Genomic DNA, 17297 nt, shown 5'->3' with positions numbered 1-17297 from the left:
ACTTTCTGAGTATATTTCTGAATATAAAGAAGTTAAATTTATTACTGTGAGACCAGTGAATTGGTTCTACACGGATGTCATTGTTTTGGTTGGAATAGAGTTAAATTTTATTAGCAGCTGGTATAGTGCTATGTTTTGGATTTGGGATGAGAAAAACTTTTGACAGAATACTAGCGGTATTAGTTGCTAGGCGGTCAAGGCCTTTTCTTCTCCTCGCTTTGCCCTGCCAGTAGGCTGAGTAGGCTGGGGGTGCACAAGAAGTTGGGAGGGGATACAGCAGGGACAGCTGATCCCAACTGATCAAAGGGCTATTCCATACTGTGTGGCACCATGCTCAGCATATAAAGCTGGGGGAAGGTGAAGGAAGGGGAGGATGTTTGGACTGACGGCGTTTCTCCTCCCAAGTGACCGTTAAGCGTGATGGAGCCCTGCTTTCCTGGAGATGTCTGAACACCTGCCTGACAATGGGAATCAGTGAATGAATTTCTTGTTTTGTTTTACTTGTGTGTGTGGCTTTTGCTTTACCTATTAAACTGTCTTTGTCTCAACCCACAAGTTTTTTCTCAGTTTTACCCTTCTGATTCTCACCCTCATTGCAACTGGTGGGAGTGAGCGAGCGGCTCTGTGGTTCTATCTGCGAGCTGAGTTAAACCACGACACAGCACAGCTCAGCAGTTTCAGGTGTTGTGCTGCACAATGCTCTGCTTACCTGACCACCTCAAACAGAGAAGCAACTCAGCTGCAGTGATGTGTCCAAGCAAATCTGCCAAGACAGACCCCCACAAGGAACTAGGTTCTTTGCTTGTGAGCAATGGTTCTCACGTGCTCCCTACATGTGTAGTTTTGAGGCACTTACTAATAATTCAGATACATCGTCTTCTGAGCATATTGTTTCAAGACATTAACTGGATTTCTGAATTCTTGTAAAGCTCGAGGTGATACCTCATAGTTGCACAAAGTTTCATTCACACAAAGCAGTCTTTCCAGCACAGGAATACAGTGGAAAGACACCCTTAATTAGCATGATTATATGCAGTTATCATCAGTGTTTTTTTTCTTGATACTGCAAACCCTTCATTACCTCTGATAATGAAGGCTCTACTACTCATTTTAGGTTACCCTACTTGTAAGCACTTGTACTGTGCTTATGCATTTACTACATAATGCTAAATGCTAAAAACATCTCTGAAACTTAGGAGGTTTCCCTCCTAAAAATTTTTAAGAGGCAAGTTCCTTTATGTAGTTAGGAACATCTCATTCTGCCTTTTTACTCTGTGTGTTTTTAAAATTTGAGATACCTACATTTTCTCAGCAATAACATAAAAGCATACCGTACAAATGATAAATTCTATGGTGTCATGTTTATTTAGTGCTAAATAGGAGAAGTATATCTGGTAGAGCGTGAAATTTGCTTATTCTGAAAAGTCAGTACTATTGTCTACAAAAGATAACTAAAGTGACCTGAAGTGCATTACAGCTATTGGTCATACTACATTCTTACGGATTTCTCTGGACACGTGTAAATGCTGTAAGTACAGGACATGTTCCAAGAAGTTAACAAACAATACTTTTACTCTGCTGCATCATAAGGTACAGTTAAGTAAGTCAAAGAGTGTATTTAGTAAGCTTTTTTTCCATACTGTACCTTTTCATCCAAAGCCTTGTGGTGCTCAAACAGAGATTTCAGAGCTTTGAGGACCTCAACTTCACTGGAAACTCCTGAGGGAGACTGTGCTTGCCGTTTCACCACTGTCATCCTCAGTGATCTTTCGTGTCTCGAGACAAGGCACTCCAAATGCTCCAGTAACAGCTATTGGATTTGATATAAAAAGTTATTAATTTTTGTGCACCTAAATGCCATGGAAATTCTAACTACAAATTGCATGGTGCCAAACGGCAATTTTCTTGGCAACATCATTGCGGGAGAAACTATTGACAATATTTCGTGATTCTAAATCAGATGGAATAAATAGAAAAATAGGAAATCTACTCATGATTCCACTTAAAACTCTGCTATGAAAAGCGAGAACAACAAATCACTCAGCATAGGATCACTATTTAACTATTTATTAACTAGTTATATAAATATAATTAGTTTATATTAAGTAAATTAACCACATATTTACAATATGTTTTGTGATATTCATTGATGAGCATTAACAACCAAATAGCAACCAAAATCAGTCTAAAGCATCATGCAAAAATGCTAAAGAAGTTTATAACCAATTCACCCTAACTGTAATATATTTTTAATTCATACTGAAAGTTTCTTAACAAAATGTGCAAAAGTAAACAGTATATTATATAAATTTTTAAGACTATTCATTCTAAATGCCACAGCTAATTGTGTTTGTCACTCTAAAATATTGTCTCTGTTGTACAAAAAACATGATGGAAGACAAAAAAGTCTGTAAAGAGAAATTTCAGGCTATTGTAAATATCTGTAAAATAACCTGTAAATAACCTATTGTAAAAACATATGTTAATTATTTTTCATTATTACCCTGAGGTTAAATAAAAAATTAAAATGTTATGTTGACGTTGTATAGAAGATTCCCCATTTGTCTATAATTTCATAGGGCTACCATTGTTGTTCTTACAATCTGAACATGAAAAGGAATTGGTTAGCTGTAAGGTTAAAGCAGGGTAGGTATATGCATGAATCATAATGCATGTTAAATGTGTTGTAATTACAACATACCATTATATCTAAGTCAATGAACTGGAAATCTGAAAGTTAAATGGATAATTGTTTATTATTTCTCCTTCAATGTGGTTCTTAATATAGCTACAAACAGTAAAGATTTATTTATCTGTGATCCATAGTTATTCTCAGTCCCATAAAAACCTTTATTATTACATGACTTAATAGACATAGAAGAGCAAAGCCAGAGTGTAATCACATTATAGTTGCGATATATTTCTATTAAGTCAGGAGTGGTTAGGTTTGATGCTATCTTTGATGCTTCAAAAGAGGTTCTTGTGTCTGGATTTGCACCTGGTTATTATGTTACAGTAACTGTATCATTCACAGAAAATAGTGAACACATATGCAATCAATATTAACACATTAAGAATTGAAATGACTCCACGCACTTAAAGAAAGGAGGGTATTTTTACCATTTCTGCATTCAAGTGATGGCCTGTATTTGTCAAAAGCAAACGAGCAAGAAATTCACAAGCTTTGTCATCTGATCCCTGTAGGGCTGACAGCAGATCTAGGTGGATTTTTAATTATTTGAGGCAGTCCAATGTAACAGGCAAATTTGAAGAGACCTCTTCATCACAGAGGCATCAGGAACTCAGAACAGGGATGTGATAAGGTTGTAACTCAGATGAGATCAGAATAGCTTCCAAATACTTACAGAGTATTTCTATTCATAGCAGTACTTAAATACACAGTTAACTGCTATCATAAATAGAAGTGAAATTCTAAATTTTGGTCTAAATTCATATATTTTTGTGATTTTTCTAGGCCACCTAGTTTATTAGAAGATAGCTGGAAGAAAGTAAGTCAGCAGTTGATTTCTAACGCTATAGTCTACTCTCTGCCCCATCTCTCAAAAGAGACTATGCAGCTGCAACATTTTCTTCTCTCTGTAGCTGGACTCTGCCCCACTCCTTAGCCCTGGGGTAGCCAGAATCTGACTGAACTATGCTGTGCACATACATTTCTCCACAGTCACTCACACTTGCTGGCTGATCTTGTTAGAACCTGGCTCATTCTGCTCTGTTGTCTGTCTTGTCTACCTGTCTTTATGCAGAAACTTTTCAAAGCATCATAGCTACTTCTGGAACATTCTAAATCTGGTCAAAATGCTATGAAATTCTGGGGAAATTGGGGAAAAAAAAAGGATTACGTCGAACCACAACTGAGCTTTTAGCATGGCCAGCTAAAAGCTCGGTTGTGGTTCAACATATTCCCTTTTTTTTTTTGCCTAACACTGAGCAAATTTATCGTATTTGATGCCCTGCTATCCTCAACAACTTATCTCCCAGACAAGCACTGTGATGACTGGAAAGGAGAATTCTGAGAGCCTGTATACAAGTCTTTGTTGGAAGAGAAAATGAGAAAATCTGGTTTAGGAGAGAATAAAAATGATGGTGACACAGAATTCTTGATATGGAAAAAACTTTAATGACAAAAGCATTTACACATAACATATAGCAGAGAGACAAATAAGGAACACAGGAAAAAAAAAAAAAAAGGAATATACACCCAGCACCGTTTTGAACTGGTATAGACAGACAATCTCAACAATGAATCTGAAGTCAGCATGGAGACAAAAAATCAAAAACCTTATTAAGAAAAGGAAGAGTGTAATTTGAAGAGAATGATGAAGAAAAAATGGGAAAAAAAAAACGGCTGATGGAAAAACCCAGTTAAATAAGGTTCTGAGTATGAGAAGAGAGTAGAGTGGTAGGAACTCAGAATTTCCATTGGGGTGAACCTGGAGGAGCTTATTATGTGGGATGAACAGTGCAGCACCCTAGCCCTTTGTACAGCAGCAGATAATATATTTAACTTTAGGTTAAGTTACTGCCATGTTAGAAACACTTATAATAGAAAAACAAATTAAAGTCATCCATTTTATATACACAAAAGCTAATTTTGCCTTTAGCTTAGAATTACTATTTTAGAGGTCACAAAACCCTATTTCAATGTCTGCTTATATTTCTTAGTCATTAAATAAATCCAGTGCAAAATATTGTTGCTTATTTTACTGCATAAAGAAAGATGAGTCTATGTCACAGCTAAGTGTTAAAATACTTGTGGAGAATTACTGCACTACTTGTGAACATTTCATGCTTTTGCTTTCTGTTCTTATTCACTCAAGCTAGCTTGTTTGCAGTGGTTCATTTTTCTGGAAACTACCTCTGAACACTGGGATTTTCCTTACTGTCAGCCCTAAGAATGCTCAAGAAGGCATGTTGACGTAGGTTTCTGACTTGTAAAAATTTCTTATTTTTGCTTTTCAACAAAAGTCAACTCTATTTCTCCACAAATTCTGTGAGCACTGTTTAAAGTAAAACCAGCTGAGCAGAGAGTTTTAACCAGGTCTCCCAGTGCCACGTTACTCCCAGCCGTGCTGAGAGGGAAGTACAAACCAAGGGTTGGAACATCTGACTGTGACTGAGCACCTGATGGAAAATCCTTGCCCCCTGCTCTGCTGAAATTATACTGCTACTTTATCCATCTTTACCCCAACTACAATTATATTAAAAAAAAAGGGTAATAGATCTTCCCTACTTCCCTTGGAAGAGCAAATGTAACCAATGACAGAACTATGAAGTGTCACATTACTACAATGATCTGGAAAGGGACACATAAACATATAAAAAAGATAATGGTGTGTCCAAGCAATGTTTAACAACTGAAGGAAATCACAATAGCTTGCGGGCATGGAGGCATGCTGAGGACTTCCTCCCCTATATAATTCAAGAATTACTATTCCAAATATTTGTGAGAACACCAGAAGATTTCCTGTCGAAATAACATTGTAATAATATTGGTAGTTCATTAAAACTACAAAATAATTGTTAGAAACAGCTTTAGGTATTTTAGTGTGTTGCAATTAAACTCTGGAATTAATCAAGATCATGTGCTGCTGAGCACTTTCTGATCCCTCGTGCTGCTGTCAAGCTGCTACAGTTGTCGAGCATTCAGAGGGACAGGCAGCTTGCAGAGAAAAGATCAACAGGAGCAGGCGGGACAGAATCACTCACACATCATTGCTATGCTCTTCCTACTGGAAAGCATAAGCTTGACAATGAATTATGAAATAACCTGACAAGTGAATTTTATGCTGGGCAAATTTTAGGATGCTCAAGATGCCATGCTGATAAATGTATCTTAGCTAAATGGGATGAAGGCTTCTGGAGAAAAGACTGAAAAATGCTGTAATGCATATTTAGTGAGTGAATGAAACATCTCTAAAATGTTAATTAGAACTAAATCAACAAGAATAGAGAAATTTTTTAGAATACACACAGCTTCCTGTATGTCTCAAGTCACTTCCAAAGCACTTATGGAAGTGACTGATTTCTGTGAAATGGAAATGGATGGTTAAATCCATTAATTTTTTTAGAAAAAGCCCACACAAGTTCAGAGCAGGATAATAAATGCAATTAAAGAATCAGAAGAGGGTGATGGAGAGAAAAGGAGAGCATAAATAATGGAATACAGGGAAAAAATATAAAAGATAAGGGATTTACTAAAATGACACAGACTTAGCTTAAGGGATTCTTTAGGGGAGTGGAGCAGCCCACTAAGAAGAAAACTCTCATTTGAGGTCCAGCTTAAAATTTCTCACCAGCATAAGCAAAATTGAATTTCCTTTCAGTCTATATCAGAATGCACATTGTTCAGTGAGTCTCCATCTCTGGTGCAAGCTAAGAAGGCAAGTAAAGTAAGCAGACATGGGTTTGAAGATTATGTCTAAAACCAGTCATTTTCTTCAGCATTTTTCCACAGTGGTGGAAGCCGTTTTACACCCGTGGTCAGCTGGGGTGACCTCAAATAGCTATACTGGTAAGTTACTGGTGAAAATCTTTCTTTGAACAAAGAAAGTGTTTTTCATGTCTGTCTTGCTGTACATGCAAGACAGAAAAGAAAATACTTGTAACCTAAAACTCTAATGGAAACACACATATGTGAAGCAAAAGTATGAAAGAAAATATAATAATTGGGATAATGATACAAAGTAATAGAAATGAAGAAAAGGGGTTCATTTGAGAATAATGAATATAAATATAATAACTATTAGATTATACAGTGTCTGAAAATATAGGAATTGAATTACTATATATTACATTTACTATCCATTGTCACCCTGTTTTCTGTGACAGAAGTTCTTATTTTAAAGAAGAAACATGGGTCTAGAAGATTGATCATAATATTGAGGCAAAAATAATGAAAATAACTGTTATTTACATTAGTGAAATAATGTTTTTGCCTTAACTTTAGGAAACAGTTATACTTATTTTCATGTGTACAGGGTGTTCAGACTCTAAGAACTCATGTTAACATGTCTAAAAAATAAAACCATACTTTAAAAGATATTCTTGAAGTTTTCCAACACAATAAAAGGGAAATTTAATCACAAAATATAGGTTTAAGTTCTGATCTACGCGTATTATGAGACTGCAATGCCTAAATGAAGATGTTTCATAAACCACTCACTAAGGAATTGAGACAATAAAACATGAATAAAATTAAACCTAAGTCAGCCTTGTTCACTTTAATAAATGCTGCAGCTCCTGAGGTATTAAGTAAAAGGAAAATGACGACACTGTGTTTGTGACTGCTGTTTCATTCATGACTATAGGTTTAATGGTTTGTTTTTGGTTTTTTTTTTAAAAAAACTGCTTGAATTAAAATATTTCAGAGCAATTTAAGTAACATTTTATGCTCTATACAAAAAGCATATGTATGTGTCTGGTTTTTTTTCTGTAGTGAAAAAAGCACAATCAGATGAATCCATATCAGTATTGTAATATATTTTTTGTTTCAGCTGCCAAACCAAACCCCAAATTTTACTCATAACAAATTCTAATTTAACAAGTTAATTCTACAAACTTTTTCTACTTTTAAAGAATACAGATTAAGACAAAAATAACTTTCAATTTTAATTTAAACTTAGCACAACCAAATTAGTGTTATTTTATAATTTCCATTAAATAATATGCTAGATCACACTGATGTGTGTTCCAGCTTCAGAAAAGATGCTGTCTTTCCACAGGCTATAGGTGATCCTTCTAGCTAGAGAATATCCAGAGAAATAACTGTAAAAGTTTATATTAAGATTTTTTTGTTTATGTTTTCAAAGTCCCATGCAACGATTTTCCAGGGAGAACCTGTTTGTCTTCTTGTCAGCAAAGCCACACCAATCAATACGTAAACATATGTTCCTGAGTTTTCTATTTTGCCTCACATGCTGACAGATTAGGTTGCCAGCTAACTTTTTGACATGAAAATATTTCTACTGTATTATGTCAGAAAAAGTTAATTAATGTAGGCAGTAAAAATACATATTCAACAGCCAAAGGTCAATAGGAAACTTTGCTTAAGAATGCTGCTACAAGGATTGAGTACGAAGTTGATTAAATATTGGGGTAAGGTTTAAACCATGGTATTTTTCCCAAAACCTGAAGTGTATGAGTCCCAGAGAATGTAATTCCATCACGGTCTGTCTCTAACACATGTTACTGTCAGAGCCTGCAACTGCAACACAGAGTGGCAAATCAGGATGTGTGTTGTTTTGGGGGGTGGTGGTGGGTGTTGTTTGTTTGTTTGCGTGGAGATTGGCAAAAACTGTACGAGGCTGTTGCCAAGAAAGAAAGAAACAAATAGGTGTGGGTCTAGAATAAAGAAAAAACTGCTAGTTAGGCATTACTGAAAATGTAGAGGGGAGCTAGAAGGCTAGTGTGTACCCAGAATCTGACAGAGTTGCCACTTCTATTTCTTCTTGCTAATCTTTAGTTTGAAGCAGTATGTGCTTAAATCTTTAAGCTGTTACCCAAGGGAGATAAAAGGTTGGATTAAAAAATTCAGAAACAGCCATCTGAGAATTTGAAATTGAACCTCTTTATTTAAAAGTAGTAGGAAGTGCTACTTGTGACAAAAGCTGTAGTGAGTAGTTCCATTACAGGTGGTTATGCATGAATGTGTCCTGGAAGGGCAGGTAAGCCTTGCTAGCACAGCCAAGCTAGAGCTGGGTTAACTGGGAATACTACTGGGATGGAAGAAAGAAGCATTAGTTGGACTAACTCTATATACTAGAAGAGGCATTTAATCTCCTCATTGCAAAAGTCTATCAGTAATCCTCCAAATATTACTTTATTAGAATCTTTGCTTAGTTAACTTTTTCTTACAAAATATTCATGCTGTTTTGCATTAGTAACAGAGTAAATCTGAGTTTGCAGAAGTGCTTCTTTATAGGTAATGCCTTCTCAATGAATGGTGCTAGAAATCTCATCACTAGTGTGTCATTGAGACTATATTCTGAAGACAACAGCTTTGTATCTAAAATGCTGGTCTTTTCTTATAAAAGAAGCATACAGCATTTATAGAAGACAGCATGACTATAACAGCAAACTCTGGCAACTAATGTAGTATATAGCAGCTTAGAGCCTGGCAGGAATATGACATGATGACATGATGGAGAGATGACTTATTAATGAAAGTGCTAGAGGTCAGGGTAAGGTGTGTCTCTGAATTTTTCTCTCTCTCTTTCCCCACTAATACTTGGAGTATATCTTCTCCTCTTGTTTACTGTAACATCTGCATTTCCTGTATTTTTTCATAGCTTAACTCTTTTAATCTCCAATACCTAGCTTTGTCCTCATTTGGAAAAAACACTGGTAGAATTTACTTTGAACTGCAAGGACTTCTCACAAGAATTATCACGCTCTATAACTCTCATTCGTTGGTATTAGTTGTCCTGAAAAATCTCTTAACAATTTTTCTTTTACATAACAAAAGAAAGAATGGATGATCTTTAAATTCCTTGGTTTGCACAGAAAATGCCTATGACAGAGCTCAGTCTGACTTAGGTGATGACTTGCAGTTGGCTCATCTTCCTTTCCTCTCACAGTCGTTTGGCAAGTGACTGTCTTTGGCTACTTGGCTGTCTTGAGATTTTTGCTAGTCTGCACTGCTTATATCAGACCCACAGTAAGTATTGGTACACTCTAGTTTTAATATACCAAAATTGGTGCTCAATGGGCTTCGTAGTGAAATGCACTAGGCAGTTTTATGCGCATACTTATGAAAAACTTAGGACAACTGAGAAGATGACATTGCAAATTTAGTTTAAATGGTATTTTTTCTGTAAAGAAATGCAAATGGATTTATGTTCTGTGCAGGAATGGGCATATCTAGATTATTGAATAGGTGAAATCGAGTGTATATTTTAACTACATCTGTGTATTCAAAAGTTTGTCCTGGAAATTAACACAAAATATTCTTTATTCTATGTAAATTATTTTCTAAATTGACTTCCCTATTTTTACCTTAAAAACTAAAATAACTGATACATGTAGAAGTTACTGATAATTTAAGCAGCTTTAGAAAGTCTTCAGATTCACAGTTGAGACTGTTTGCCAAACTTAAAGAATGCAGTGCAATTCCTACATGCTTCTACACTAATTAATTCTATTTTTGTGGCAGTCATTTTGGACTGTCTAAAATGTATGAGAGTCATGGGAGAAAAAGCATGTCTCACCTCTGTGTCCCATCACATTTCCCAAACCCATTTTGACTTTTGTGCTAAATATGATAATCTCCTGCACCCCCAACCTAGCACGGAAGTAGATGTTTCTTTGTAGACATCTGTATCATCTGTCCTTCCTTGGATTTCTGAAGTCTGTGGCACCCTAGTAATATAGCTGGGCAGAAGAAAGTTCTTCAGTTCTTTTGTCATGTGCATTGTTAGATTTCCTTCAGAATGCAAATAAACTGACCAAGGAAAGATGAGCAGCCAAAGAGCTATTAGTTTAGTGAGAGGAGGAAAACAGGAAGAGTTACTCAGATCACAGAAGAATGAAATACGGCTGTGGGAAAACATCCTTGTGTTCAGCCTCCCTGAGATCTATTTCATATGTTCATTACCAGCCTGACTCCTGTTTGATCTGAGACTATTCCATCTCTTTTCTCACACCTTTCCACACCTCATAAAGCCTTCCCTGCTCCCCTCTTCCATTCTGCCTTTGCCCAGACATTTGCATGTGCAAATTATTTTATTCTGAAAACCATTTGCACACCATTTAAGAATTTTCAGAAGGTGCTATCCCATATTCTTGTTCCCAGACTGAATAACATTTTCTGATTGAAGTAGAAGATGGTAAATTTAAGGGTGAAAGCTTGTCCTTGCTCAGCTGTATGGCAAATGACATTTACTTCAATATGACTTTACTTACATGGCTGCATCTAGACTAAACAACAGACTGACTGTGATATGTGTGGCAGCCTTCATCTCACCCTTATTCAGATCAAATCCAAGGCACAGGGGAAAGCTGGGTCTGTTGTAACCTTGCCTTTTGCCTTGATAAGAGATGAGGATATGTGCAGGCTACTTAGGCAGGTCCTGGGGGTTGGAATGCTGCATGAGTCCCTTACTTTAGAAAACATTTAAACTGAATCTACTTATCATGTTATATACAAAATATGCTATTTTTGCAATATATCTTGATAACAAATACACTCATTTCCTCCAGCACTGTGCGTGGTAGATACGTCCTGTTACTTAGAACCTTACGAGGCTCATGTATGTAATAAAAGGCTGGAATTTTGTCTTCTTATTTATACAAATTAAGATCTAAATTTATATATATGTTTATTTCTCCTGCTTTACACATACATGATATCCAGAAAAGGCCTGCTGTATACTTACTCTTGTGTTGTTTCTTTCTGCTTTCAATTCTGAAATCTCCTCCTCTTTTTCAAGCAGCTGCTCCCTGCATGCATTTAGTTCTTTAGTCAGTGCAGCAAATTCCTGTGGAATAAAATTATATATAAAGTTACTCAAGATGTAAACACTAGAATAATCAAACCCATATGCATTTTAGAGTTTGATGATTTAAATAATATTTGGAAGTCATCAACACAAACTAAAATAGCATATCAACATCTATCAAAACAATTTAAACTCTGGCATATTTAATAAAAAGCATCTATGGAAAGCACTGATTTAAGCTTAGAAACAAAAGAAGGTTCCAGATGATGGTAGCCTCCCCATACATAAGCTCACAGAACCACACCAGAACAACAACAGAACTGGCCAATTTCATACCAACAGAAACACGCATAATGAATTTCAACTCAACATATCCATTTAGCGAGTGGTCTTGCCTCCCTGTAAGGCAGCTGTTGCAGTATAGCATGGGAAAAAAAAGTTAAGGTATTCACTGATCAAAATCTGCTGAATGTCAGATTAACATAAATAATATGTGCGTTGTTAAAAAAATACCCTCATTATTTTTACTCGATACCTGAATTTAACTATTAAAATGTATTTGGGTTTTATAGTGAAAAGCTGTGATGAGTCAGAGCAATATTCGTGTTTGTTGGTTTGGAGTCAGTTTCTTATGAAATAACAACATAAAGTGAAACTGGATTTTAAGTTGCTCCTGATGTTAAGATTTACACATGTAACTAATAGGTTTTCTGAAAAACACATTTTTCAGTAGTCAAAATTCCTATTAGAATGTCTTGATTTTACTGCTGTTACTCTTCAACAATATACATAAACTATTACCTATGCAAAGGCCAGTCACAGATTTATCATTCATTTCAATAATGAAAAGGTTTCACTCCATATATGTTTATTTTTGACAGGCACAACATATACTAAACTGCAATTTAATTTTACTCTTTACAGCAAAAAGATGCTACGTCTCACAAAAACAGTGAGGGAAAGCATGAAAAGCCTTTAAAATTTGTGTTCATGTGTCAGAAAAAAAAAGATATTTTGATACACAGCATCTCTGCTTAACAAACATATATACATATTTTAAAATATTAAGTTAATTTTAGTTTGACCAAAATAGTCAGTGACTAAAAGCACCCACAAGCAGCCAGAGTTGAACTGAAGTCATTCCTAAATCCCCTCCTCCCCCTGCAAAGAAAGCAATTTAGGAAAAAACATGTCCAGGTGGTTTATCTTATCAGCCAGTAGGATGAAGCTGAGACTAAATCTACTTATTTAAGACAAAAGCTCGCAATGATCTCAAAAGGGCTTGGTTTGCTGCTTCCTCTTGAGTTATAGCTTTTATCTGAACTCAAGTGCTCTTCAACAGAAGTTTGGTAGATATTCCTAGGATCAATGTGTTTTAATTAAGTTTCTAACTAGTTAATGGTATATGGTATTATTAATAATATGTTAAAAATATTTAAATAGATTTCAAGTGATATTCTGACAATGTGTAACCAAGGGTTGTTTTTTTTTTTAATTTTCCAGCAGCTGGAACTAGATTCACAGTAAACCTCCATGCAAATTGCATGGAAATAAATAAAGTGTTCTGATATCTTCAGTAGATTTTGTTTTAGAGATCAGCTACTGATCACATGAACCTTGTAGTGATGTTTTGTGTCATACCTCCTAATCAGTATTTTCATTTTACACCTTAGTGGTCAAGAACTTGTAAGGCTATGCGGCATACTTTGAAGTTAAAGCCCTTAACTTGTCTCTGAAAATGAGATTGAAATTGTAAAACTCCCCTCTCACTCTTCAAAAGTATCATTAAAACTTCTGCCTGTAGGCCTTGCTCTAGAATTCAGAAACTCTAGTCCAGCAGTGTTATTCTGTCCAGAATTTTGTTTAAAAAAATCTCCTGTCCTTAAGTTTATAACTAAAGTTACATACCCAATGAAAATATCATATTTAATAGAAAACCAATGATCTCAAGTCAAATTGAATTAGAATTTTGAAGCACAAAGCCACACATAAACACATACTTTTATCTTCATATTCCTCTCAGAGAAACTTTATAGTGCTACGGGTTGGGACTCTTGTTACTAATTTCTATACAGTTTATACCCATGGATGAGTGTCTACAATACTTTCAGAATCTAACAGAATAAACTTTCTTTGTAATCTATATAGTATGCCATTGTTATTTACGTTTTCTCATTTCTTTGTATTGTTTCAGTTGGAGTTAAAATAGACATTTTGGCATATGCTTGGGCATCTGGATGGGAGACAGGTGGTGAAAAGGATAACAAGTATCATCTGGTGACTTACAGTTCCAGTTCCTAGCTACAGTAAGGCAAAGGAGGCTGAAGATGAAAACATGTTTTTGTTGCTTTCCTTGGAAACAGAAAAAGATACGAGTTTATCAAATTGTAAATTCTTTGCTGTGACAAGGCAAGCCTGCTACTAGCAGTACAGTCCCTAATGCTTCTTCAGTCAATAAAAATCTCAAATAATTAAGGAATGTTTTTTGTTTGCTGAGCAGCATGGAGCTTATTCTTAAGGGAATTTTGTTTGGTCATCAGCTTAAATTTTGCCTTGCTTAAAAACCAAACCATTACTTAAAATCCTGCTCCCAGAGAGTCCCATACCAACCACAGTGTCCTCTCAGCCTTGAAATATCTTCAGTTTATACTCATAAAAACTATTAGCACCCACTTTAGCTGGGCCACCTGTGTCCAGTATTTTAGGCCTTTTTACTTGAGTCACTGACATAGCCCCTTCAAGCCTTTTAATTATTCAGTTGTGGCTGCTCTCTGAAATTCCTCTGTGCTCTTGACATATCTGCAGTACTAGCATTTACAATAAGTAGTCACCTCTGGAGCTAAGGTGGGCAACTTTCTCTCTTCATCTGAAGTACCAGAGACTGCTCAGTTCTCAAGAGCTTTGACTTCTCTGAATTGAATGATGACAGAAAGAGGGTTTTTTTCCTTGGTGTTTATATCACAAGCCTTGTACAGGGAAAGTCTCAAAGTAAAATTGAGTTGCCCTAGAGTTTTAGAAATTATTATTTCTGTCACATGTGCTTTGATGAATTAATAAGTAGGATAAAACCTCACAACAACTTGCTTTTCCATACATCCTTCCAAAACTACAAGTAGAACTCATTTAAAAAATCCTTTTTGTTCAAGGTACCCCTGAGATATGACAATGTAATGCTTCAGGGAAAGCGTTTCTCTCACAGATTAGAAGCAAAGCATATTTTTGTTTTATGCAGTTATGTAATAAATAACACGTGATGATAATGACCTCTGCTCTTGCAACTCCCTCCTATATATACAGGAATCAAGGGAATACTGTCATCTGGAATTATTGTTTGCAGCAGAAATCTTGCATGGTCAGTCATACTTTAGGAGCCCTGAAGGTAGTATCTGTTGCATAACTAATATGATTTGACAGGCACAACTGCACTCTTAAAGCTTATGTGGAAGTTGTATGGATAAAAAGCTAATTAAGAACTGAAGTGAATTACAACTGTATGAAAATTACTCAGTTGATTGCACTGCTTTTATACTATACTATGACATCAGGACACTATGGAATTTTTTTAATTATAAACAACCCAAGAAAGAGCATTGTTTTTGCCGTCTGAAAATACATAATCTCTTATCTGCTGTTTCACTTTTTGTCTTAATACTTGGGCTATAACACTCAGTCTGACTGAAAAATAGCTGACTCAAAATGACAGTTCTTCACTTATCCCATGCTTATCTTTGAAGAGAGGACAGGAGCCTTGAAAAAAACTTCAACAGAAATTTGTAGCCACTGAAAGGATGGCTAGGCGTTATAAATAAAAAAGTCAAGGACTTCCCCTGGTGAAACAGCTGAGATAGAGTCAGAGCAGAGGCTGGAGCATGCCCGGGAGAGTGGGAGGCCATCGGGACAGGCAGGCTGACAGTGCTGCCAGATGTGTTGGCAGCAGGACTGTGCAGGGGAGGCACACTACAGCTCCCTTAGCATTGAATCTCTGCCTCAAGGGGCTGGCTTAACAAATGCTGTTTGCTTTTCTTATTGTTCCCAGGAAAGGACTGGGAGGTTTATTTTTTATGACTTAATATGCAGAAAATATATTTAGTTAGCATCCAAGCTGCGGGTATGCCACAGAAATTATGAAACCTCATAGCTGCAACGCTCAACTGTTCAGCCCGTGTATACAGTCCAGTAGGGAGTGAGTTGAACTTAAATGAAAATACAAACAGCCTCTCATCATCCCTACAAAAAATAACTAGTGAAAGACAGGAGAAATTTTGTAAGGAAAAAAAACCCCAACAAACCATAAAATTCAGTTTCAGAGACACTGGGGAGATTTGGCTTAAAATCTCCTTTGGATTTTTCATCTTTGAACCACAGTTTATTTCAGGAATGAATAAATGAATTAATCTATACATGGAGAAAGAATGGTAAGGCTTTATCATTTTTATTTTACATTCAACACAAGCTCCATGGACAGATTTGCTTTCCTATAAATTTAGATGTAACTCATTTAACATGGGAAATTACTATCTACTACAGTTCTCTCAGAGTTTTAACCTTCCATTTATTATGTTTTCATCCAATCAATTTTGTAAAAAAAAAAAAACACCACGAAATTGTACCTTCTTTCTTTACTTATTATTCCTGCATTGGAAACATTGTTGGAAATTCTCCATGCTTTTTAACCAACCAAGGATTTATATCAGCAATTTTGCCACTACCAGCACACAGATTTCAACCTTGTTGACTCCTATTAACAAGACAAGACACTACAAACTTCTGAATGTAATTCACTGTTTATCTTCCTACAATGGAAAAGCCATAATAATAATCCTTGATTCTAGATTAGGTTGAATGCAAGATTTAAATATGTGCGTTTGGTGTCAATCTTTTGAAGTGCTTACTGTTACATTTCTGCTTAAGATGAGAGTTAACCTGCACACAAGTTTCAGGTTGGAAAACATGTGCCCTGAAATACCGTATTGTAACAGGATCCAGGTAAAAACAGGAAATCAATTTGGATCTCAGGACTAAAATTTTTGTCTCTTCGTACATAAAACAGTAATACTTTTGAATTGTAGAGTGGTCTTGGAATGAATCTCTTGAAAATATTATCATCGTATCTGATGATGCTGTTTGCATGGAGAGTTTGCTACACTTCACAAATAAATGTAAGCAAAATTGATTCACTCTCCCTTTTCCCCATTTAGTGAGCTTTTTTTTTTTACCCCTTCAAGAAAATTGACTGTAGTAATAAATTACATAACAAATAATATGATGTGGGTGGGCAACATCACATTGAACTACTGAATTTCTAATTTGAACTGAGTGTTACTTTGTTTGACTCACACCACGCTTTCAGACAGGGAGCAAGGTGCTTTTCTTCAGGTGTGATCTTAGTGGCTCTTACATAGCCACTAAACATGCTTCAAGCTATCGAGGAATTACCAAGGTTGGTTATTTATTGGTCTGCAAGACATCTAAAATGTAGAAAGTGTGGTTAAATGTGACAATGTGAGAGTTCATTAATTCACAGAGGAAAATGAAGAGGATGAGATTTCTGTTACATAAGAGAGAGAACTAACTCAGTAACACAGTGGACTTGTGACCCCTCACTCTATTTTTTTTTTTTTTTTTCCCAGAAATGTGGGCACTGACTGAAATTTGGAAATATGCAGTAACTCATACATAACCACAGTCAATGCTTCTCAGAAAAAAGAAAAAAAAATTTCAAAGGCTCACAGCCAATGTTAACATCTTCAAGAATTAATAATCCCAATGCATTTACTGAATGAAAATTGGACAAATGGAAAACTGCTATATAACTTTCCATCAAGAAGTAATTCTTTTTTT

At 35.8% G+C, this 17297-nt stretch overlaps 1 protein-coding gene across 1 annotated transcript in view; it reads right to left on the bottom strand.

The window, feature by feature from the left end:
* Positions 1-17297, bottom strand: part of PPFIA2 (PTPRF interacting protein alpha 2) — a 340732-nt gene that overhangs the window by 122432 nt on the left and 201003 nt on the right. The window contains exons 3-4 of the mRNA XM_074166889.1: positions 11394-11495; positions 1646-1810 (exon numbers count right to left, since the gene is read on the bottom strand). Coding sequence (XP_074022990.1) covers positions 1646-1810; positions 11394-11495 — 267 coding nt within the window. The remainder of the gene's footprint in view (positions 1-1645; positions 1811-11393; positions 11496-17297) is intronic.

Source organism: Numenius arquata, chromosome 2 (assembly GCF_964106895.1).
Source record: "Numenius arquata chromosome 2, bNumArq3.hap1.1, whole genome shotgun sequence".
Lineage (NCBI taxonomy): Eukaryota > Metazoa > Chordata > Aves > Charadriiformes > Scolopacidae > Numenius > Numenius arquata.
Note: the sequence above shows the minus strand (reverse complement) of the source record. Positions and strands in the feature narration are given on the sequence as shown.